Consider the following 25,617-nt stretch of genomic DNA (forward strand, 5'->3'; position numbering starts at 1 on the left):
GAGTTCCAAAGAACAGCAATGAGAGACAAGAAGGGCTTCTTCAACGAACAGTGGACAAAAACAGAGGAAAACAACAGAAGGGGAGAGACTAGAGGTCTCTTCAGGAAAACTGGAGATACCAAGGGAACATTTTGCCCAGAGATGGGCACGATGAAGGACAGAAACAGTAGAGATCTAGTAGATGCTGAGGAGATCAAGAAGAGATGGTAAGAATACACAGAACTGTATAAAAAATAATCTTACTGAACCAGATAACTATGATGGTGTGGTTAGTCACCCAGAGCCAGACATCCAGAAGTGTGAAGTCAAATGGGCCTTAGGAAGCACTGCTGTTAATAAAGCTAGTGGATGTGATGGAATTCCAATAGAGCTATTCAAAATCCTAAAGGATGATGCTATCAAAGCGTTGCACTCAATATGTCAGCAAATCTGGAAGACCCAACAGTGGTCACAGGACTGGAAAAGTCCAAATTCCCAAGAAGAGTAGTACTAAAGAATGTGCTAACCATCAAACAATTGCACTCATCTCCCATGCTAGTAAGGCCATGCTGAAAATCCTGCATACTAGGCTTCAGCACTATGTGAACCAAGAACTTCCAGATGTCCAAACTGGGTTTAGAAAAGGAAGAGGAAGCAGAGATCAATTGCCAACATTCACTGGATCATAGAGAAAGCTAAGGAATTCCAGAAAAACATCTTCCTGTTTCATTAATGATGCTAAAGCCTTTGACCGTGTGGATCATAACAACTTCAGAAATCTCTTAAAGAGATGGGACTACCAGACCATCTTACCTGTCTCCTGAGAAACCTGTAAGTGCGTCAAGAAGCAACAGTTAGAACTCTGAATAGAACAACTGATTGGTTCAGGACTGAAAAAGAAGTACAACAAGGCTGTCTGCTGTCACCCTGTTTATTTAACCTATATGCTGAACACATCATGAGACATGCCAGGCTGGATGAGTTACAAGCTGGGAATAGAGATATGTAGGAGAAACATCAATAACCTCAGATATGCAGATGATACCACTCTAAATGGCAGAAAGCGAAGAGGAACTTAAGAGCCTCTTGGTGAGGGTGAAGGAGGAGAGTGAAAGAGTCTGCTTAAAACTAAATATTAAAAAAACTAAGATCATGGCACCTGGCCCCATTACTTCATGGCAAATAGAAGGGGAAAAGGTAGAAAGCGGTGACAGATTTCCTCTTTTGGGCTCTAAAATCACTGCAGATGGTGACTGCAGCCATGAAATTAGAGATGATTGCTTCTCGGCAGGAAAGTTATGACAAACCTAGACAGTGTATTGGAAAAAAGAGACATTATTCTGCCGACAAAGGTCCGTATAATCAAGGCTATGGTCTTCCCAGTGGTCACACACGGTTGTGAGAACTGGACTGTGAAGAAGGCCAAAGCGCCAAAGAATGGATGAATTCAAACTCTGGTGCTGGAGAAGACTCTTGAGAGTCTGGACAAGAAGGAGATCAAACCAGTCAATCTTAAGGGAAATCAACCCTGAATACTCATTGGAAGGACTGATGCTGGAGCTGAAGCTCCAGTCTTCTGGTCACCTGATGCAAACAGCTGACTCACTGGTAAAGTCTCTGATGCTGGGAAAGGTTGAGAAGAAGAAGAGGGCGTCAGAGGATGAGATGCCTGGATGGCATCAATGATGCAATGGACATGAACTTGGGCAAACTTCGGGAAATGGTGAGGGACAGGGAAACCTGGCGTGCTGCAGTCCATGGGGTACCAAAGAGTCAGACACGACTGGGCAACTGAACAACAATAACAAAAGTTGGATTCAGGAACATGGAGATCATCAATGATCTTGACAGTAACAGTGTGTGCAGAGTGGTGGGGCCAAAGCTTGCTTGGGGAGGGTTAAGAGAGAATGGGTAAAGAGGAATTAGAGAAAGTAAATACAGACAACTCTTTCAAGGAGTTTCACTGTAAAGGAGAGAGAAGAGAGAAGTAGTTAGAAAGGTGAAGTCAGGAGAAGCTTTTTTTTTTTAAGAAGGAATACATTAAAGCATATTTATTCATTGAGGGAATTTTTTTTATATAAAGAAAAACATGCTGCATTGGGGTAGGGGAAGAACTTCTGGAACAATGTTCATGAATAATTGAGAAGAAAGTGGGTTTACTGACGAAGAAAAGCATGGAAAGTACAATCAGTTCACTTCAGTTCAGTCACTCAGTCGTGTCCGACTCTTTGCGACTCCATGAATCGCAGCACGCCAGGCCTCCCTGTCTATCACCAGCTCCCGGAGTTCACTCAGACTCACGTCCATCGAGTCAGTGATGCCATCCAGCCATCTCATCCTCTGTCGTCCCCTTCTCCTCCTGCCCCCAATCCCTCCCAGCATCAGAGTCTTTTCCAATGAGTCAACTCTTCGCATGAGGTGGCCAAAGTACTGGAGTTTCAGCTTCAGCATCATTCCCTCCAAAGAAAACCCAGGGCTGATTACTTTCAGAATGGACTGGTTGGATATCCTTGCAGTCCAAGGGACTCTCAAGAGTCTTCTCCAACACCACACTTCAAAAGCATCAAGTCTTCAGCGCTCAGCCTTCTTCACAGTCCAACTCTCACATCCAAACATGACCACAGGAAAAACCATAGCCTTGACTAGACGGACCTTTGTTGGCAAAGAAATGTCTCTGCTTTTGAATATGCTATCTAGGTTGGTCATAACTTTCCTTCCAAGGAGTAAGCGTCTTTTAATTTCATGGCTGCAGTCACCATCTGCAGTGATTTTGGAGCCCAGAAAAATAAAGTCTGACACTGTTTCCCCATCTATTTCCCATGAAGTGATGGGACCAGATGCCATGATCTCAGTTTTCTGAATGCTGAGCTTTAAGCCAACTTTTTCACTCTCCTCTTTCACTTTCATCAAGAGGCTCTTTAGTTCCTCTTCACTTTCTGCCATAAGGGTGGTGTCATCTGCATATCTGAGGTTACTGATATTTCTCCCAGCAATCTTGATTCCAGCTTGTGTTTCTTCCAGTCCAGCGTTTCTCATGATGTACTCTGCATATAAGTTAAATAAACAGGGTGACAATATACAGCCTTGACGTACTCCTTTTCCTATTTGGAAACAGTCTGTTGTTCCATGTCCAGTTCTAACTGTTGCTTCCTGACCTGCATACAGATTTCTCAAGAGGCAGGTCAGGTAATCTGGTATTCCCATCTCTTTGAGAATTTTCCACAGTTTATTGTGATCCACACAGTCAAAGGCTTTGGCATAGTCAATCAAGCAGAAATAGATGTTTTTTGGGAATTCTCTTGCTTTTTCCATGATCCAGCAGATGTTGGCAATTTGATCTCTGGTTCCTCTGCCTTTTCTAAAACCAGCTTGAACATCTGGAAGTTCACGGTTCATGTATTGCTGAAGCCTGGCTTGGAGAATTTTGAGCATTATTTTACTAGTGTGTGAGATGAGTGCAATTGTGTGGTAGTTTGAGCATTCTTTGGCATTGCCTTTCTTTGGGATTGGAATGACCTTTCCAGTCCTGTGGCCACTGCTGAGTTTTCCAAATTTGCTGGCATACTGAGTGCAACACTTTCACAGCATCATCTTTAAGGATTTGAAATAGCTCAACTGGAATTCCATCACCTCCACTAGCTTTGTTCATAGTGATGCTTTCTAAGGCCCACTTGACTTCACATTCCAGGATGTCTGGCTCTAGGTCAGTGGTCACACCGTGGTGATTATCTGGGTCATGAAAATCTTTTTTGTACAGTTCTTCTGTGTATTCTTGCCACCTCTTCTTAATATCTTCTGCTTCTGTTAAGTCCATAGGATTTCTGTCCTTTATCGAGCCCATCTTTGCATGAAATGTTCCCTTGGTATCTCTAATTTTCTTGAAGAGATCTCTAGTCTTTCCCATTCTGTTGTTTTCCTCTATTTCTTTGCATTGATTGCTGAGGAAGGCTTTCTTACCTCTTCTTACTATTCTTTGGAACTCTGCATTCAGATACTTATATCTTTCCTTTTCTCCTTTGCTTTTCACTTCTCTTCTCTTCACAGCTATTTGTAAGGCCTCCCCAGACAGCCATTTTGCTTTTTTGCATTTCTTTACCATGGGGATGGTCTTGATCTCTGTCTCCTGTGCGATGTCACGAACCTCATTCCATTGTTCATCAGGCACTCTATCTATCAGATCTAGGCCCTTAAATCTATTTCTCACTTCCACTGTATAATCATAAGGGATTTGATTTAGGTCATACCTGAATGGTCTAGTGGTTTTCCCTACTTTCTTCAATTTAAGTCTGAATTTGGCAATAAGGAGGTCATGGTCTGAGCCACAGTCAGCTCCCGGTCTTGTTTTTGCTGACTGTATAGAGCTTCTCCATCTTTGGCTGCAAAGAATATAATCAATCTGATTTCGGTGTTGACCATCTGGTGATGTCCATGAATAGAGTCTTCTCTTGTGTTGTTGGAACAAGGTGTTTGCTATGACCAGTGCATTTTCTTGGCAAAACTCTATTAGTCTTTGCCCTGCTTCATTCCGTATTCCAAGGCCAAATTTGCCTGTTACTCCAGGTGTTTCTTGACTTCCTACTTTTGCATTCCAGTCCCCTATAATGAAAAGGACATCTTTTTTGGGTGTTAGTTCTAAAAGGTCTTCTAGGTCTTCATAGAACCGTTCAACTTCAGCTTCTTCAGCATTACTGGTTGGGGCATAGACTTGGATCACTGTGATATTGATTGGTTTGCCTTGGAAACGAACAGTGATCATTCTGTCATTTTTAAGATTGCATCCAAGTACTGCATTTCGGACTCTTTTGTTGACCATGATGGCTACTCCATTTCTTCTGAAGGATTCCTGCCCCCACAATAGCCAGAGGCAATTAATCAGGTGGATATGGTGGTGAAAGCTTGTGGACATTCTCTCCGATTATTTCTATTTTTTTAAAGTTAAAATGGTGGGGATGGATGGGAGGGTGGGTGAAGAAAAAGACGAGAATAAGACACTGTATGGGCCAGAAAATATATCAGCGCTGCCAGGCAGCACTTAACCTTCCTGAGGCTCATGATTATGAATTTAAAGTGAGACCAGTCAGCACGGCTGTGTTTTTCTCCAACTACATTTAAATATACAGAAGTAGGCATGAATAAGAGAGCTGGATTTAATCAGAGCTGGAATTTCACCAGGCCAGGATGACAAAGCCAGAGGAAGAGGTCAGCTGAGTTGAGAGTATATGCAAGATTGTGATTATGACAGGCCTCCTGAAGACCAGTGAAAGAGTGGTAGAATTAATACAATGCAGGTAACAAGGGAACTGAGAAGGGTTGCAGGTGTTCGGGTAGTAGGAGGAATGGTTAGGGAGGACAGAAGGTGGTGGCCAGGATGTGAAAAATTGAGATTATGAAGGGATTTTAGTTAGCGAAGGGATTTAGTTATTACATCAACGTCAAGGTCTAGGAAAAAACCATGAGGACAAATACCTCAAGGTAGGACAGAGGATATGATCACTGGAGAAGTCTAGAATTTTAGAAAAATTATCTATATAGTTAGTGAAATTTGCATAAATTACCACAGAAATAGTGCTAGGGAAAAAGTGATCACGAGCTAGGAGCTCAAACCTTAAAAGAAATGAGGGGGACTGATCCAGAAGATCTATGCTCATACTCAGTCACTCAGTTGTGTCTGACTCTTTGCAACCCCATGACCTGTAGCCCACCAGGCTCCTCTGTCCATGGAATTTTCCAGGCAAGAATACTGGAGGGGGTAGCCATTCCCTTCTCCAGGGGATCTTCCCAACCCAGGGATGAAACCCACATCTCCTGTGTCTCCTACATGGGCAGGAGGATTCTTTAGCACTGTGCCACCTGGGAAGCCAGGGGATCTATCGATGACTACAACAAGGTAGAGTCTGGTGAGATGCAGAGCTGGAACATTCAGAAAAAGGGAAGAGAGGGGCCTGAAAAGATCCATGAGAACAATTCTCTCCTGTACCTCCTGGAGATATGAGGGACATGGGAAGGAAAAGAGCCACCAGCTGAGAAGACTGCAGGAGAAAACTGAGGAAAGGGATGTCAACAAGTGAAAAGCTCAGTTTCAGTCGAAACAGAAGGATGAGGGAAATGTTTGGAGAAGAGGCTGAGGACAAGGGAAATCCCGTGAAAGAAGGAGAGAGGCAAGGAATCTGGCTAGAAAAGTAAATGGAGATACATGGGCAAGAGGAAGGACCCTAGAGTCCTGGGCTTCTTGTGGAGGTTAATGTAAACAGAGAATAAGAGTTTAATCTTGATGAGCTGGAGGGAAGGATGAGTGTGGCTGTGATACTGGGGTCGGCAGGGGTGAAGAGAACCTGGGGGCTCTTTCATTCTTGCCAGCAACAGTGTGGATTTTGGTGAGGGACAGTTTCATCTGGGCACGTACTTACTCCTGAAATATGAAAAGCACTAGAGTTCCTTCCTCCCTCCTTCCCACAGAGGCCAAAAGGCTAGAGTTTCCGATGATCCGTCCTTTCAAGAAGTGGCTTCACCCTCACTTCAAAACACCAATACCCTTTCAACTGTAGTTATAGCTTTCAGGAGCTGGAAGGGATTGTACACAGTGATGCTCCATCCTCCCCACCAAGAGAGCAGATGTGCCAGGGAGCCAGCTGAAGCTCAGGGTACAGTCTGTGCCCATGAAGGAGAGCAATGCTAGCCAGGGTCACACTATGACCTCTGCCTTTTGGCACAAGGCTTCAAACAAATGGCCTAGTAAGCCCTCAAAACCGAGCTCTAAACTCCTTTTACCCATTCAAAGCTTCAGAAGCCACCGCAAATGTATTAAAAACCTGTTCCATTTCTATGCTTAATAGCACCCCTCCAAATTATGGGAATATGTACACAGATCCCTTCAAGCGGAAAGTTTATATATGCCAAATCTGTGAACTAGTGTTAATTCTAAGTAGAGCTGAATGTACACATGTATGAACAGGTATTAAACATTAAAGAAAGATGAGACGCTTGAAACAAATTTCTTTTTGAAGGAAGACAGAAACAAGTTGTATTCCACTGTGGAGAACTATTATGTGGAAGCAATTTCCCTTTTATAAGGTGACAGGCAGTCTCTGAGATAGCCCCAGCGATCCCACTTTCTCAAATTCAAGTCCTGTGTGATGTCTCCCCTTGAGTAAAGACTGGTCATAGTGACTTGATTCTAGCAAGAAAGCAGTGGAAGTGATATAATGTCATTGCAGAGCTCTCCCTCTGTGTGTGTCCATGTCTGTGTCTGTCTGTCCCTCCCTCTGTCAAAAGCCAGCTGCCTTGTTGCAAGCTGCCCCATGGAGAGGTCCACATGGCATGGAACTAAGGGGAGCACCTGGCCAAGAGCCAGTAAGGAACTGAGGCCCTCAGGTCAACAGCCCATGTGGAACTAAATCCTGCCAAAAACCCTGTGAGTGAGCTTGGAAGTGTAGGGCCCCTCAATTCAGTCTTCGGGTGAGAAGAGGTGCTCCTGTTGATACCCTGACTGCAACCTCACAAGGAACTCTGGGGCAGAGGCACTAGCTAAGCCACATCTGAATCCTGACCTACAGAAACTGAGATAACAAATGTTTTAAGCAGATAAGTTTTGGGGTAATTTGTTACATAACAATAAACAGACAATGAACAGACATTCAAATTTACCATCCAAACCAGGATACTTTTAGGACTGAAAGACAGCACCATTAACACTTGTCACAGATAATACGCATAAATGCAGAGTGTTGGAGACAAACCAGGCTATATGCTCACCCTACCTTTTATTCCTCTTTGGTAGCACAAAAGAGGAAAAAATGATAGCTCAGAAAACTGGTCAGACATGCTGAAAAGGCACACTAGAACATTATCTACTTGCCCTTCTGAATAAACTACCCATGGCTGGGGTGAATAAAACCCTAACTTTAGGGGGGAAAAAAATTCTTTGGGGAAGGTCTTGAATACTAAATTACTAAGTCCTAGACTTGAATGGGATTTAACTCAAAGATTAGAAGTAAATGTGTTCAACTGAAGTTTTAAAACCTGAAATGAAACAATGGGTTTATTAGACAATGAACAGTGAACTCATTGTCTTCATTAACATTTCTTAAACGTTAATAAGAAAATATCAATTTCATTTCATTAAAATCTTGCTCTATGTATATTTCATTAAAATAGTATGTTCTTTATTTCTACCATATTCAGGCACTGAGTGGTAGAATAGAAAACATGATCCGGCATTAGAAGATGGGTTTGAAACCTAGTTCTACTACTTGACGACTCAGGGCAAAAACAAAATTTTGAGACTGTTGTCTTCAAGTATAAAATGGTGATGTCACCGCATAGTTCAGAGTATGGAGCAAATGAGATAATACATTTGCATGTATTACAGGAGAAACTCCTGTTTTGTATGTATGATCCATACAAATACTGATTTCAGGAAAATTCTATTTTTGAATTAAAAAAAATATTTTTTTGAAGTGTAACAAATGCTCTTCTTGGGTATTGATACTCATATTCATGGTTAAAGCTTAATTATTCAGACAGATGGCTTCCCTGGTGGCTCAGATGGTAAAGAATCTGCCTGCAAAGTGGGAGACCTGGGTTCAATTCCTGGGTTGGGAAAATCCTCTGCAGGAGGGCATGGTAACCCACTCCAGTATTCTTGCCTGGAGAATCCCCATGGACAGAGGAGCGTAGCAGGATCTCTTTGAGATCCCTAGGGTCTCAAAGAGTGAGACATGACTGAGTGACCAAGCATAGCACATTCAGAAAGATACCTGTCCTCACCTGATAACAGCCTTATTCTCAGAGCAAACTAAGCACTTAGCAAGAAGTAAGTATGCATTTGAGTGCTGAACTTAAAACTCTAACCTTTCATTACTTGAGATTTTTAAAAAACTTAAAAATGTAGAAAACAATCATTAAAAGCAATCATTAGTGCACTTTTTATTACTAACTTTCATTATAACTGCAGGTATAACAACAGACTCAGAAAATATTTGATCACAGTTAAGAATAGCAATACATAGGTCAAGGAGTAATCTTTTTTTTTTGGCCACAGTGCACAGCACACAGGATCTTAGTTCTCCAAAGAGAAATCAAACCCGCACGCACTGCACTGCAGTGCAGAGTCTTAACCACTGGGGAAGTTCCAAGGAGTAGTCATCTCTAGTGTTCTCGTTCCCATACAACCAACCCAGAAAGAAAAGGTAGACAGAATATAAATATTTTTATAATACCTGATACTTGTTTAGCAAGTTATAGTTTACAAAGCACTTTCATATCTATTTTCTCATTTAATTCATGTGTTCTTTAGAAACTAAAATATTCTAATTCTCAATGGGGAATTCTGACCCCTACGAAATGAATTTTAAACTGGTTATTGCCAATCAAACTTTAGTATGTCAATTATTCCACAAACTACTAGGAACTTCAAGATAAAATTATTCATAATGTTGATCATTCAGCATTGTCAGGGAAAACCTTAGTTTAGGGGAGAGATGAAAGGAATACAACCCCAAAAACAGAATGTCTGAGCTCTACAAAGATTCATTTAAAACCTATTTCATGCTGAAATTCAACATGTGAATATCTTTAATTTACTAGGTGCTGGTAACAGAGATAAGCTACAGTCCCTTACCCTCAAGGCATTCAACACAGAAAGGAAACAGGTAAGTAAGTTACAGTTGTTATTTCTACCAGAGGATAAGTATAACCATAAAAATGAACACAAAATAAAAAGAAAGTTGAAGATATAATTAACTGAAGTACAGAAGTTAGAGGTGGAATGGGAGATGGTATCTAAGCAGCAGGATGATTAATCTGAAAGACTAATATTATTGTTAGGTGAAAAGGGAAGAAAAAAAGACAAGGACTTGAGGTAGAGACCACAGCACACGCAAGAGTTCTGAAGCAATGTGGTGTGTTTGAGAAATGCAGTTTAGTACTACCGTGATTATAACATACACTCGGGACTACAAAAGAAAGCTAAAGTTGTACTCTTTAATTCAGTCAACAGTTAAACAACTACACAGCCTAGGCAATGACCAAAAAAAGCCCACCTTTGCAGAACTGACATTTCAGTAAGGGGAGTATGATAAAAAGCAATAAACATAGTAAATAAATGATGCCGGATATTAGAGGGCTATACATGCTATGGGGGGAAACGTTTAACAGCACATTTTATTTCCATCTCATACTATACACTTCACAAGCTGGGGGAAGGGAGGAGTGCAGAGGAGAAAGAGGAAGGCATACTAATACACACACATCACCAGAGAACTGTTCTCAACACGGACAGCACTACTGCCTAAAATGCGTTCTGTAAATCTATGGAAGTGATTTGGGACTGTCAGAACGACAGTGTATGCTACTAATATCTAATGGGCAAGGACCAAGGATGCTACATGTCCTGTGAGAGGGACAACAGGCCCACATTCCAAAAGACTTTCCATTATAGAGTCATGTCGCAAAATAAACTTTATTTTAATATCCTGAGCCTAGACTCTAACTCCATTTTACATACAAACACAATATATGTTCAGCATCTTTTTATTATAACATTTTCAAAAAATGCAATTCCCAAAAGAATATAGAAAAGGTTGGACTTGAACTTTGTCTTGTTAGGTACTTTACCAAAAGTACCTTTTGTTTCAGAAAGTCACATTAAAATTAATATCATTTATTATATTTAGGTAACCATCACATCATACCTATATCAATCTGTCATACAACAGTCATATTTATAGCTAAACTAACCTTACTTGCAAATACATCACCTCTTTATTTGGCTTCCTGGGTAGCTCAGCTCATAAAGAATCCACCTGCAATGCAGGAGACCCCAGCTAGATTTCCGGGTCAGGAAGTTCTTCTGGAGAAGGGATAGGCTGCCCACTCCAGTATTCTTGGGCTTCCCTGGTGTTTCAGACAGTAAAGAATCTGACTGCAATGCGGAAGACCTGCGTTCGATCCCTGGGTTGGGAAGATCCCCCGAAGGAGGACATGGCCACCCACTCTAGTATTCTTGCTTGGAGAATCCCCATGGACAGAAGAGCCTGGTGGGCTACAGTCCATGGGGTCTCAAGAGTAGGACATGACTTAGCACAGCACAGCACTACTTTATTACTTCTTCCCATTACCTGAGTATTTACTCATTTAAATGGCATAGTTTCCTACTCTTTCTCCCTTAACACAGCTGGGGCATCATGCCAACCCTTAAAAATTTACATGTGAGAACAGTTACTAATGAATTTCACTTCAGGAGAGCCAAAGAGGTGCTTCTAAATATGTTTTAAGAAGAGGGTGTGGAGTCTGGTAGAGTTGAGAATCACTAAATGAAACAGTTCTTAAAATTCCAGTCAACTGCGAGCTTCAGATCCTCTTCTCCATCCCAATTTAAAACCAAGATTTGATTTTCTGATGCCTCCAAAACTCTCAGTCCAAACAAATGCTTCCCAATTTTCTGAACTCCCAAATAACTGTACTGCTTAGATCAGTCACAGATTCACAATTATTCATTTTAAAGTCCAAGAAAACTTGATGTGTTTGTGCACGCATGTGTGCTAAGACCCTTCACTCGTGTCCGACTCTTTGCGACCCTATGGACTGTAGCCGGCCAGGCTCGTCTGTCCATGGGATTCTCCAGGGAAGAATCCTGGAGTGGGTTGCCATGCCCTTCCCCAGGGGATCTTCCCAACCCCAGGGATCGAACCAGTGTCTCTTAGGTCTCCTGCATTGGCAGGTGAGTTCTTTACCATTAGCACCACCTGGGAAGTCCCTGATGTGTTTGTATAGTATCACTAAAGAGATCCGGGCTGTCACAATCCAGAACATCAGAAATCTGGTACTTTGAAATTTTACTCAACTGTGCTTTACTATCAAATCATATGTCACCCCTTCCCCATGTTTTGACTGTGTTCTGGTGAGATAAAGTCACAATATCCTAAATACTGCCTCATTGCTGCTTGAAGAGTTCTAGTGACACTGTATTTCTCTGCCATAATTTCACCATTAAAGAAAACTAACTGCTGGAGAATTTTTTTCCCTAATATTGATGGGGTAAAATTTACCTCCCTCTGAAACAGGACAAAAAAGGATAATATCAACAGTTCAGTTCAGTTCAGTTGCTCAGTGGTGCCCGACTCTTTGCGACCGCATGAACTGCAGCACACCAGGCCTCCCTGTCTTTCACCAACTCCCAGAGTTTACTCAAACTCACGTCCATCGAGTAGGTGATGCCATCCAACCATCTCATCCTCTGTCGTCCCCTTCTCCTCCCGCCTTCAATCTGTCCCAGTATCAGGGTCTTTTCAAATAAGTCAGTTCTTCGAATCAGGTGGCCAAAGTATTGGAGTTTCAGCTCCAATCAACAAAGACTGACCTTTTCCTTGCAGCTATCATACCCTCCTGTGTATTAAAAAATTCCCACCTGCCTCCAAAAGGAAGAAAAATTAGAAGAAAATGCCTAAGTAAACTCAAAATTTCGTACATATTTTGGTTTTTCTTTTACTTTTCTGTATTCTAGTAAACTTTTAGCCTGATTTGACTCAATCAGGTTCTCATTCAATTTTTGCAGACCTATCACATAGTATTTTTTAAACTACTTTTATCTTTACTTTTTAAAAAATCATGGGATTCATTCTTTGGTGATTCTAGAAGTTTGAAGCATCCTCCCTCCCAAAATTCACCAAAGCCCTTCTTTTCTGCAGTCTCTAGCAACTTTCAAAGTTTATAAAATGGCACTTGAGTCTGGCCAGATCCCATCTGCATAGAATATAACGTACTTATGACAACCAAAATTCCTAGAATTTAATCTGTTTCAATCTCATAAACACAATCATGAAAATACTTAAATATGTAATTGTTAACTTAACCTACTTGGATAAGAGGCAGCCTGCTGCTGCTGCTGCTGCTATGTTGCTTCAGCTGTGTCCGACTCTGTGCAATCCCATAGATGGAAACCAACCAGGCTCCCTCTTAGTAAATGATTAAGACTGAAAATCAGATTTTACATGTTAAAAGAACTTATTTTAAAATAATTAGCAAATAAGTCAGTACTCACAGAAAGTCTGCAAATAAAATACTAAAATGTAAGGTCGTGCACACAAAAAATATTTTTCTAATTACATGTTTGGAAACCTGACTCTGACACTTTATAGATGATAGTATATGACAGTGGACAGGTCAACCTCTCTGGTTCTCAGTTTTTCCCAATAAGAAAGTGACTAGGACAAACTAAAGACTGTCTGCAAGCTTCTTTCACACCAAGACTCCATAATTTTACTCACACAAAGAGGATTCTTTTTCACAACAGGAAAATCAGATGACAGTTTAAAAGAAATATGAAGAACAGCCTCTACTTTTTCTGTGAAAGTGAAGTCACTTAGTCGTGTCCGACTCTTTGTGACCCCATGGACTGTAGCCTACCAGGCTCCTCCATCCATGGGATTTTCCAGGCAAGAGTACTGGAGTGGGGTGCCATTTCCTTCTCTCCTGCATTGTAGGCAGACGCTTTACCGTCTGAGCTACCAAAAAAGCCCACTTTTTCTGTAGTGAGTTTCTAATGTAATAAAATATTATTACAGCTCTTGCTGTAATAGGTGGTCTGAAGAACTGGAAGCAATTTAACATGCATACTGCAATGTTTATCTTTTTAAAGTATGGTACAAATCACAAACAGCTATTTGAACAGCTCAGTTCAGTTCAGTCGCTCAGTCGTGTCCAACTCTGTGACCCCATGGACTCCAGTACACCAGGCTTCCCTACCCATCACCAACTCCCAGAGCTTACTCAAACTCATGTCCATTGAGTCGGTGATGCCACCCAACCATCTCATCCTCTGTTGTCCCCTTCTCCTCCCGCCTTCAATCTTTCCCAGCATCAGGGTCTTTTCTAGTGAGTCAGTTCTTTGTACCAGGTGGCCAAAGTACTGGAGTTTCAGCTTCAGCATCAGTCCTTCCAATGAATATTTAGGACTGATTTCCTCAGGATGAACTGGTTGGATCTCCATGCAGTCCAAGGGACTCTCAAGAGTCTTCTTCAACACCACAGTTCAAAAGTATCAATTCTTCAGCACTCAGCTTTCTTTACATATTTGAGTCTAGATGATTTTTAAGATTCCTTCTCACTATTAAATTATATTCATTTACTCTTCAATGTAGACAAAAATGTCTGAAGACTGAGGGCCAAAAAGAGATCCCTCTGGATAGAATAAATGAATCATGTGAGGATTTATGGTGCCAAACAGGAGAATCTGAAGTTCAAGGGAGCAAGAACCTTCTCATTGGAGTGACAAGGGTTGTGAGGAGTTTTACAGAGATTGAGACATTCTCTAGGTTGGCAAAGGTTTATTTAGATGCCTTCTAAAATGTTAAGATAGCCCAGGAAATCCACTAGGGTGCACTGAAATGCTGACTTCTCAATCCTGACATAACAGAATGAGGCTACTCAGACATGGGTGTGATATTGTCCTAGACCATAAAAATAGTTTGAATTATTCTTCAAGACTACAGTCATGTAATGACGTAGAGATCCAGGGTACCATCTTTCATGGTACACCTCAGAAGTGACACAGTCCAGACAGGCTACCTGTCTCCTTATTTAAAAAAGGGGGGAAAAAGGGCTTTCTTTGTTTCAGTTTTAGAGGCAGTAAATACCTTTGCCTTGGAGCTATCCATGGTGCTTGACCCATACTCAGTCTGTCTCTTCCAGCAATTGGTGTGTTAACTTTTGGATCATAGTACCACTCAGGATCTACCTGACCATCATCCACATTGAGGTCTGTGACTATTATGCCAATATCATGGGCCACTTGTAATTTCAATCTATTCCACTTTGCCTGTGTCCAGGCCTTACTTACGGAGAAGGCGATGGCACCCCACTCCAGTACTCTTGCCTGGAAAATCCCATGGACGGAGAAGCCTAGTAGGCTGCAGTCCATGGGGTCGCGAAGAGTCGGACACGACTGAGCGACTTCACTTTCACTTTTATGCATTGGAGAAGGAAATGGCAACTCACTCCAGTGTTCATGCCTAGAGAATCCCAGGGACGGGGGAGCCTGGTGGGCTGCTGTCTACGGGGTCGCACAGAGTCGGACACGACTGAAGTGACTTAGCAGCAGCAGCAACAGACCTTACTTTGTCCTACTGAAATTTCTCACTTAGCTCTGTCTCCCAGGTCTGCTACATCATCTGCTACAACAAAGTCCTTTCTGTAGATACAGTACACCTTGGGGAAGATCACTGGTATATTCTGGGAAAAAGATTATAGTTCTTCAGAGCCAAGTCTCCCACATGGTACCTTACATGACTTTTAAAACCTTGTATTATAATTTGTTACCATTCTAAAATTATTTTAGATGAGTTTTAAATTCTGTGATATGTTTTTCTGACTGACTGGAATGAATAAAGAATAGGAACTGTTAACTCAAGATTTTTGTGTGGGTTTCAGGGAATTCATGAGCCTCTTGAAATTATGTGATTCTTTAGGCAGATGCATGTTTTTCTGGGGAAGATGGTGTTGAGCCTCTTAAACCTAAAAGGCTAGGATCCACAGATCAATGTACTGATGATTCCCAATAATAATCATCTCCCCAGGTGTAAGCACTAGACCTTTACGTATGTTCAATCACTCAATCATGTCCAACTCTTCATGACCACATGAACTGTAGCCTGCCAAGCTCATCTGTCCACAGAATTTTCCCAGCAAGAATATTGGACTTGGTTGCCATTTTCTTCTCCAGGGAATCTTTCCAACCCAGGGATCAAACCCATGTCTCCTGCATGGCCTGCATTGGGAGGCAGATTCTTTACCACTGTGCCACCTGGAAAGCCCATTAGACCTTTATCAGTTCAGTTCCGTCGCTCAGTCATGTCCAACTCTTTGCGACTCCATGAACTGCAGCATGCCAGGCCTCCCTGTCCATCACCAACTCCCGGAGTTCACTCAAACTCACGTCCATTGAGTAGGTGATGCCATCCAGCCATCTCATCCTCTGTCGTTCCCTTCTCCTCCTGCCCCCAATCCCTCCCAGCATCAGAGTCTTTACCAATGAGTCAACTCTTCACATGAGGTGGCCAAAGTACTGGAGTTTCAGCTTTAGCATCATTCCTTCCAAAGAAATCCCAGGGCTGATCTCCTTCAGAATGGACTAACGGTTGGATCTCCTGGCAGTCCAAGGCACTCTCAAGAGTCTTCTTCAACACCACAGTTCAAAAGCATCAATTCTTCAGCGCTCAGCTTTCTTCACAGTCCAACTCTCACATCTATACGTGACTACTGGAAAAACCATAGCCTTGACTAGACAGACTTTTGTTGGCAAAGTAATGTCTCTGCTTTTGAATATGTTATCTAGGTTGGTCATAACTTTCCTTCCAAGGAGTAAGCATCCTTTAATTTCATGGCTGTAATCATAAACCTTTATATCTGTAGTTTAATAAAGAATGGGTTAACCAAAAAGTTCATTCAGGTTTTCCATTCCTGAATGAACTTTTTGGTCAGCCTAGTATATTCAGTCTTTCTTCCAGTTCCTGGCACAAAGCTCCTGAAAGTCTTGAAAAGTTTCCTGCGTTATATGAGTATCTTTACTTATTCATAAGGCATCCCTTTCAAGAGCTTATGCTAATAAATAATCAGGCTGGGGCCCTAGACAGCCTCAAGTTGGGACTGGTTACCAGAAAGACCAAGTGATTAGAGGGCTGGAACTTTCAGTCCCAGCCACCAACCTCTGGGAAATGGAAGAGAGGGAGGCTGGAGATTAAAGCTCTATAAACATTCCTAAATAAAATGTGATGAGTTTCCAGGTAGGTGAATGGATCCACAGGCCAGGAAGATTTTGCACCCCAGTTCCACAGGGACAGAAGTTCCTGAACTTGGGACCTTTCTAGATCTTGACCTATGTACCTCTTCACCTGGCTATTCATCTATCCTTTAAAATAAACTGGTAAACATAAGTAAATGTTTTGCTGAGTTTTGTGAACCATTCTGACAAATAACTGAATCCAAGAAGGGAGTAGTACAATCCCTTGATTATATCTGGTCAGTCAGAGGACAGGATAACAATGTGGACTTGCAACTGCTGTCTGAAGCAGGGTCAGTCTTACAGGACTTAACCTGTGGAATCAAATACTATTTTCAAGTAAACAGTATCAGAACTGAGCTAAACTGTAGGGCACCCAGCTGATATCCACAGAGGACTAGAGAAAACTGCCTGGTGCTGTGGAAAACATTCCAGAATATCCAACTGCCTATTGGACACCTCTAAATGAATTTCCAGAAAACGCAGCATGTCCAAAATGAAACTCATTTTTCTTCCTTATTCCTCTAACACAGGCTTCCCTGGTAGCTCAGCTGGTAAAGAATCTGCCTACAGTGCAGGAGACCCTGGTTCGATTCCTAGGTTGGGACGATCTGCTGGAAAAGGGATAGGCTACCCATTCCAGTATTCTTGGGCTTCCCCGGTGACTCAGCTGGCAAAGAATTCATCTGTAATGTGGGAGACCTGGGTTTGATCCCTGGGTTGGGAAGATTCCCTGGAGAAGGGAACAGCTACTCACTGCAGTATTCTGGCTTCCATGGACTGTATAGTCTATGGGGTTGCAAAGAGTCGGATGAGACTGAGAGAGTTTCACTTTCACTTTCGTCTAACATGTTCTGCTTCTAATCCTCACCATATCAGTAGAGGATACCACCTAGATATAAAGCTAAAAATCTTGCCAATCATACTTGACCATGATTATGACTCTCCTTTTCTTCATTCCCCTTATTCAATCAGTCATGTCTTACAACTTATTGAAAGCCTAATAAATTCTTCCTGAAACAAAAGAATTGTGTAGTCTGTAATCATTTTGCAGGTGGTAAAGACTTCCAAATATTAATAGATTCTACAGGCTGGAATCTGAACTTTTCATTTTTAATAGAAAGCACAACTCTGTCTCATCATTCCCCTCCCCCAATAACTTTTTTATGACTATACCAGAGAATGCAGCTAATTCTTTATTCTTCTGAGTTTATGAAATGAGATCAAAACAGTTTTATTTTACCGAAGTGACAAGTGGGAGCTGTTTCTGCAAAACAGCTCTTATTTGGAATACTTTTCATTCCTATCTAAACAGTCCTAAGGATCACAGCACTACTGCTCAGTGAGGGTAGGTGTTCTCCAATTTCCAGATAATAACAGAAATCCCCCTTTGTCAATAATTCCATACCTTTACTTAGAAGCCAACACGATACACAGCACTGCAAAACAACTGTCGAAATCAAAAAGATAAAAATCAAAGTAACTGAAATTCCTGGCTCTTGGCACTACTTTAAAAATTCTTGGTAAGAATGGGAGGAAATAAGACCAGATCTCCAAGTGAAACTGGAAGACCCTACCTAATTCTTGATAAAGCATAAATGACTTCTTGACCATTTGATGTCTGAATTCAGGTGGCAATCTTTCCTTAAAAAGATAGCAAGATGTCCAGAAACATACAATGAGCATCTTCTGTTCTTCACACATTCCCATTAAAGATTAGGAAGTTCATACTGATTTTCTTTTAGCACCAACTCCTGACATACCCTGTCTTCACAGGTGTTTTGTAGAGTAAACAAAGAGAAAACTTTAAAATGAGCTTACGAGATTTTACTTTGCATTTGCTACTAAAAACCAAGAGAGACCAAATTCATACTTATAGGATGGTTGGGCTTAACTTCACAGAAAAGAACAACTTTTTAAAACTCTTGTCAGTTGTCCATGTAAAAAAGTAAATCACTATGCACTTTAAGACCAACTAATGTTTATAATCGTCAAGAACAGAACAAAATCAAGGAATATCCAGACTTGGAACATCCTATACAGTTCAAATAGCTGCTTGTCAAATAGGCATAATGGCACTGGAAAAAGAATGTAAGGAAGGTCTTAGCTGTCTCTGCAGCCTACAGTATGATTCAAAGGTATTTTATCATTTTGTCTCTCAAACCATTACAAAGTGACCAAAGTGTAATCATCCTCTTAACGGGGTCTTTCAAAAAGCATAAATTTTCATTTTAAGTCCAGTTATCAATTAAAAAAAAAACGGATCATGCTTTTGATGTTATATCTAAGAATTTGTTACCAAACCCAAGGTTCTGGAAATTTTCTGTTTATTCTAGAAGTTTTATTTTATATTTTACAATTAAATCTATGATCCATTTTGAATTAATTTCTGGTGTGAAATTGAGATCAAAGTTCATTTTCTAAACTATGTTTAAGAGGATGAAAAGATAAGCTACACGCTGGGAGAAAATATTCTTGAAGTATCTATCTGACCAAGTACTCATATCTAGAATATACAAAGAACTTTCAAAACCCTACGGTCAAAAACCAAATAGTCCAATTAGAAAGTGTGCAAAAGGACATGAAAAAATACTTCACTAAAATATTTTATTCATATTTCAATAAAATACAAATGGCAAGTAATGAAAATATTACTAAAAATGTATATTAAGACCATGATGAGATATCACTATACATCTATTAGAACAGCTAAAATAAAAACTAATGCCAAATGCTAGTGATCATACAAAGAAACTGGGTCTTTCCTATGTTACTGGTGGGAATGTAAAATGGTACAGTCACTCTGGAAAAGTTTGTCAGTTTAAGAACTAAACATACATTGACCACAGAACCTAAAATTGCACTACTGGGCATTTATCTCAGAGATACAAAAAGTTATGTCCACGGAAAAGCCTGTACCTGTTTGTTCATTGCAGGCTTTAACAGCCAAAAACTGCAACAACCGAAATTTCTAATAGGAGAACAGTTAAGCAAACTATCTTTCAGACATCCATATCATAAATCCATATCATGGGATACTACTCAGCAATTAAAAGGAAGAAACTATTGACACAGCTACAACAGCTTAGATGGATCTCCAGGGCATTATGCTGAACGACAAAACCCAATCTCAAAAGGTCACATGCCATATGACTCCACTTATGTAACACTATAGAAAAATGACAAAACCATAGAGATGGAGAAGAGATTAATTGTTGCCCAGAGTTAGAGATACCGGGTGTGGGGGAGTAGGAAGGTGTGACTGTAAAAAAGTAGCATGAGGGAGATCTTAACCATGTTGTTACACAAATATACACATGTGATAACATGATAGAGAGGTACATACATATTTATACCAATAATGGTTATGTGGTTTTGATATTATATAATAGTTAAATAAAATGTGACCAAAAGGGGGAACTGGGCATAGTATACATAACGATCTCTTTGTACTTTCTTTGCAACTTCCTGTGAATCTGTAGCTATCTCAAAATAAAAACTTTTAAAAAATGCAATCAATGTAAAATCACCCAAAGTTTGGGAAAATGTATAAATGTGTTGAAAACAGTGACACTGTAATGCTAAATGCAAACGAAAGAGGGATAGGGTGATCATGGCTATGACCAAGAAAGACACCTGGAGATTTCCTCCAATTCCTCCAAATACACAGTTCAATCAAATATTTATTGAGAATCTAGCATACAAAAAACATAGTGTTATAAAGAGTGAAAGTGTGTTAGTGGCTCAGTTGTGTCCAACTCTTTGCCACCACATTGACTGTAGCCTGCCAGGTTCCTTTGTGCAGGTTCTCCAGGCAAGAATACTGGAGTGCCATGCCCTCCTCCAGGGGATCTTCCCCACCCAGGGATCGAACCTGGGTGTCCAGCATTGCCTTCAGATTCTTCACTGTCTGAGACACCAGGGAAGATCTATAAAGAGTAGCTAGATTAAAAAGAAGGAAAGGTCCAACATTTACCTCTGAATTACTTTACTCTCTAAGAAGATAAAACAGAATAATTACTAAAAGCCTCAGGGCCTCTGCAACACAAGTTTCCTTTGCCTGGAATCAGTTCAGTTCAGTTGCTTAGTCATGTCCAACTCTTTATGACCCCGTGGACTGCAGCACACCAGGCCTCCCTGTCCATCACCAATTCCCGGAGCTTACTCAAACTCATGTCCGTCGAGTCGGTGATGCCATCCAACCATCGCATCCTCTGTCACCCCCTTCCCTTCACTCTTTCCCAGCATCAGGGTCTTTTCTAATGGATCAGTTCTTTGCATCAGGTGGCCAAAGTACTGGAGTTTCAGCTTCAGCATCAGTCCTGCCAATGAATATTCAGGACTCATTTCCTTTAGAATTGACTGGTTTGATCTCCTTGCTGTCCAAGGGACTCTCAAGAGTTTCTCCAATACCACAGTTTAAAAGCATCAATTATTCAACACTCAGCTTTCTTTATAGTCCAACTCTCACATCCATACATGACTACTGGAAAAACCATAGTTTTGACTAGACAACCTTTGTTGGCAAAGTAATGTCTCTGCTTTTTAATATGCTGTCTCGGTTGGTCATAGCTTTTCTTCAAAGAAACAAGTGTCTTTTAATTTCATGGCTGTCACCATCTGCAGTGATTCTGGAGCCCAAGAAAATAAAATTTGTCACTGTTTCCATTGTTTTCCCATCTATTCATCATAAAGTAATCTTAGTTTTTTGAATGTTGAGTTTTAAGCCAACTCTTTCACTCTCTTTCACTTTCATCAAGAGCCTCTTTAGCTCTTCTTTGCTTTCTGCCATAAAGTGAAAGTCACTCAGTCATGTCTGACACTTTATGACCCCATGACATAGAATTCTCCAGGCCAGAATACTGGAGTGGGTAGCCTTTCCTTTCTCCAGGGGATCTTCCCAACCCAGAGATCGAACCCAGGTCTCCAGCATTGCAGGCGGATTCTTTACCAGCTGAGCCACAAGGGAAGCCCAAGAATACTGGGTGGGTAGCCTATCCCTTCTCCAGTGGATCTTCCCAACCCGGGAATTGAACCTGGGTCTCCTGCATTGCAGGTGGATTCTTTACCAACTGAGCTATCAGGGAGGTGATGTCATCTGCATATCTGAGGTTATTGATATTTCTCCTGGCAATCTTGATTCCAGCTTGATTTCAATCTTAATTTCAGCTGGATTCCAGCTTGCCTGGAATGCTCTTGTTTTTCTAGTTAGTTCTTACTTGTCCTTGAACTATTAGCTCATTGTCACTCCTTCAGGGAAACCTTTCCTAGCTCACTGACCTCTATATTTGAACACATTCCTCTATTACATGCTGGTACAGCATCCTGTATTTTTCATTCATAACACTAATCATCGTTCACAAAGACCTCTGTGACATTTTGATCTATGACATCTCTCCCCCATTAGACTCATCTCCAAGAAGGCAGAGACAGTCTGTGCAGTTCACCACTGTATTCTCAAACCCAATGCCATGCTCGGCAAATGACAAAAGCTCAAAATATGTTACATATAAAGCTAGAATTCATGTGTGCAAATGGGCAGGCAGACAAGGGCTGCTGAGGTTTGTAAGAATCCGAGATCACTCTAACTTGAGAAAGCCATTTTATATGGGATAGGAGGTTCATGCAGAGGATAAAGAATCTTATATCCAAAGCTGAATAGGAATAGCATCCTTTCATCAACAGGAATCCACTGAAGAATTGAAACAAGGAAACTGTGTGTCCTGTGTGCTAGGAAAATTAATGTGGAGAACTGGACTACTAGAGGCAGTAAAAACTATTAGAGGCAGTAAAATAAACGGCAAGGAACTGTGGTAATGCAGGCATAAAATGATGAGGTCCTGAAAGAGAAGACGGTCACAGGAACAGACAGATGTGCAAAACACTGAGAATGAAGAGCCAAAAGAACTTAAGGACTGATTAGCTTCAGGGGCATGAAAGAGGGAAGAGTCAAAGATGATTCAAGCGGTTTAATGGTGAGTGATCCATGAAAGACAGTATCATTAACAGAAATGGGAAGTCAGGACTAAGTTCTCTTAGGAGAAGGAATGTGCTTTGTTGGAAGTGATGGCTAACATCCACACAACTGAACACATGAGATCAGATGGAGGACAGTCAAGGCTGACAATGTAGATGTGTGAGTTGACTACAGGTAACGTTTAGAATGAATGAGATCTCTCAGAGAGGTTGTGGTTAGTCGCTCAGTTATGTCTGACTCTTTGTGACCCCATGGACTGTATCCCACCAGGCTCCTCTGTCTATGGAATTCTCCAGGCAAGAATATTGGAGTGGGTTGCCATTCCCTTCTCCAGGGGATCTTCCCAACCCAGGGATCGAACCCAGGTCTCATGCATTGCAAGTAGATTTCTTTACCATCTGAGCCACCAGAGAGGAGAAGATATAAAGGGCCTTGAAGGGAAATTCTCTAAACCATTTGATCTGCCCCTGGTGTGAATTATGTTTTTCAAGCTATGGAGTCATTCAGACCAGTGAGTTCCCTGAGGGTATAGCTGAGCTCAATCGTGCATTCCCTAAAGCATACATTAAACAGTGTTGTACACAGCTTGTGCAAAATAAGTAGCCTATTAAAGGGGTCAATTATTTTCAAGATAATTTTTGATTATTAATTCCTGTTCCATCTGCATTTTGTATTTCAAAAAGTGGTGCCCTAGGTAGAACTTTGAAAGATCCAGGCTTCAGTTGAAATTATTATTATCAATAAGGCTAGACAGCTTAAATCATTTATCCAAAGCTCTGATTTCCCAAGGCTCCAGAACTGATGAACTGAAAGACCAGACCCTGAGACTCTGAAAACCTTAAAACAACAACAATAACAACAACAACAAAAATAACAGGTGGTTGGAGGTGGAGGGGAAGAGAGGCCCAGTGAGACTGGGGCTAAAGCAAATCCCAACTAGAAGTACAGAACACTCTTCAAGAAGTTTTTGCACAAAGTTTAATAGGAAATATTACTAAGGGAGTGAAAACAAAACAAAACAAAAAATTCAACTGTACGCTACATGAGTTGAAAACGTACAAAAATAAAGACGCTTCAAGTGAAGTTAAGGATAAATGAGAATAATTAAAGGGAATTGAGAAAAGCGACTTAAAAACAACAGCATAATGATGGAAAAGTCATTGGCCTGTTCGCCCATAAAATGTTCCTAGGTGTCAGTCAGAGGTGTGGTAACTGAATTTAAATTCAATGCTTAGGTGAACATTATTTCCCCAGTCACAGTTAAAAATTTTTAAAAAGGGATTACTAAAATGGATCAGAGAAAATATTTCTGTACGGCTTCCCTCCTTACAAAAAAATTATCAAGGTAGAATATACCACAATTCTGTAACTGCAACAATGCTCTAACTGCAACAATGCTCTAACTGCAACAATGTTCTAACTGCAACAATGCTCTAAAGCGAATTGTTGCAAACGTGCTAACTGCTAAGATAGGTGAGTGTGTTTATGGGAGAAGTCACCGAAGAGAAAAGAAACCAGTTGAAGCCACAGACTCACGGAACCTGACAAGTCATCTACAATCCAGCCACCCTCTCAACATCGGATTGACTTCCACGACAAATCTAAAAGATGGTCAACCAATCTTTGCCGGCTGGTTTCCAACTACAACAAATGGGCCTCTGGTAAACTGACTTTTCTCAGTTGCACAGCTCTCATTTGTTGCAAAACCCTTCTAAGGTACCTTCTAGTAACTTTCAACCCTGGTCCTGGTTCTCTCAAGAGCAACACAGTACACGATGAAAGTCGCGTTCTGGTTTTATTTTTAAACTTCAACAAGCAAACTAGGTTTGCTTTCTGGTATGTCAATACATTCCTTTTTTTAAACATTTGACTCCCCTTGAAGGAAAAAGGAATGCCAGGCACAGGTTCCTTCAGACTCACAGGGCTGAGACCTCCACAGCAGAGCGGAGAAAGGGAGCTTAAAGAACTACACACACTAGGAGACGTTGCAACTGATATGAAATCCCCGTTGCCAAGAAGCAAGCAGCTCCAGCCCGTGACCAGGTGCTGGGAAGAGATAGAAGCCACACAGATCTGGCGTGGTAGCTCCAAGCCTGTGGGGGCCAAGAACCCTCTATCTCTTTTTGCCACAGCGGCCGGGGGGAGGGGTGGCTAAGTGGGCACTCATCTCCAGGTCAGCGGCAAGCCCGGCGCCTCACGGAGCAGAGTGCTCGGCCCCGGGGAACCGGCATCGCTAAGAGGAGGGCTCGGTGAAACAACTGGCAAAGCCCAAGCCGCGCCGCTGGGCCAGCTGCCCGTATGCCCAACCACCCCGCCCGCCGGACGCCGTCCTGAGAACCGGCACCGGTGAGCGCTCCGGGAGTTGGAGACGTCTCGAGCTCGGCTGGGATCCAGTCTATCCCGCCCGCCCACCCTCTCTCACTCCCCGGCCCAGAGCTGAGCCAGAGGCCACCCCAAGGGGTGGTGCCCAAGAGGCAGACGGCGTTGGTGGTGAATGGCGCGGGCTGGGCCCGAGCTCCCGCGCGGGCAAGCGAGCGGCTGCGGCGGGTCACTCACCGAGAGGACGCTCATGCGGATTGGGGTCTCCAACAGGCACGCCATCTTGAGCCTTCCCACCCGGCTGCAGCCGGCGCCGGCGCGGGGGCCGGCACTTTCGACAGCCTACTACTGGGCCAACCACAGGTACCTCTGCAGAAAGTCAGGCAGGTAAACGAGAACAGACCACCCTCTAGACACCGCTGAACTATGGCCAAAGCCCGCAGAGGGACGAGCAATGGGAAACCGCGCCAGGGGCCTCCTTACGAATCGTCCTCTCAGAAACGGCAGCTACTCTCAGCCTGGGTTAGAGATGGGCAGCAGTTCCCGCATGCGCAAAGAAGACCTGCCG

General features: G+C 41.9%; 1 protein-coding gene across 6 annotated transcripts in view; it reads right to left on the minus strand.

The window, feature by feature from the left end:
- ARMC8 (armadillo repeat containing 8) overlaps positions 1–25,580 on the minus strand; it is a 109,144-nt gene extending 83,564 nt beyond the window's left edge. For 5 of the 6 annotated variants that reach the window (XM_027545299.1, XM_027545301.1, XM_027545292.1 and 2 more), the window contains exon 1: positions 25,287–25,539. Coding sequence is in view for 4 of the 6 variants with exons in the window: in XM_027545301.1 (XP_027401102.1) it covers positions 25,287–25,331 (45 nt within the window). In the remaining 2 variants the exon portion in view is untranslated. Of the gene's footprint in view, positions 1–25,286 lie in introns of all 6 variants that reach the window. The other variant, XM_027545284.1, reaches the window with a different exon arrangement.
- Between the last annotated feature and the right edge of the window lie 37 nt (positions 25,581–25,617).

Source organism: Bos indicus x Bos taurus, chromosome 1, assembly GCF_003369695.1.
Source record: "Bos indicus x Bos taurus breed Angus x Brahman F1 hybrid chromosome 1, Bos_hybrid_MaternalHap_v2.0, whole genome shotgun sequence".
Lineage (NCBI taxonomy): Eukaryota > Metazoa > Chordata > Mammalia > Artiodactyla > Bovidae > Bos > Bos indicus x Bos taurus.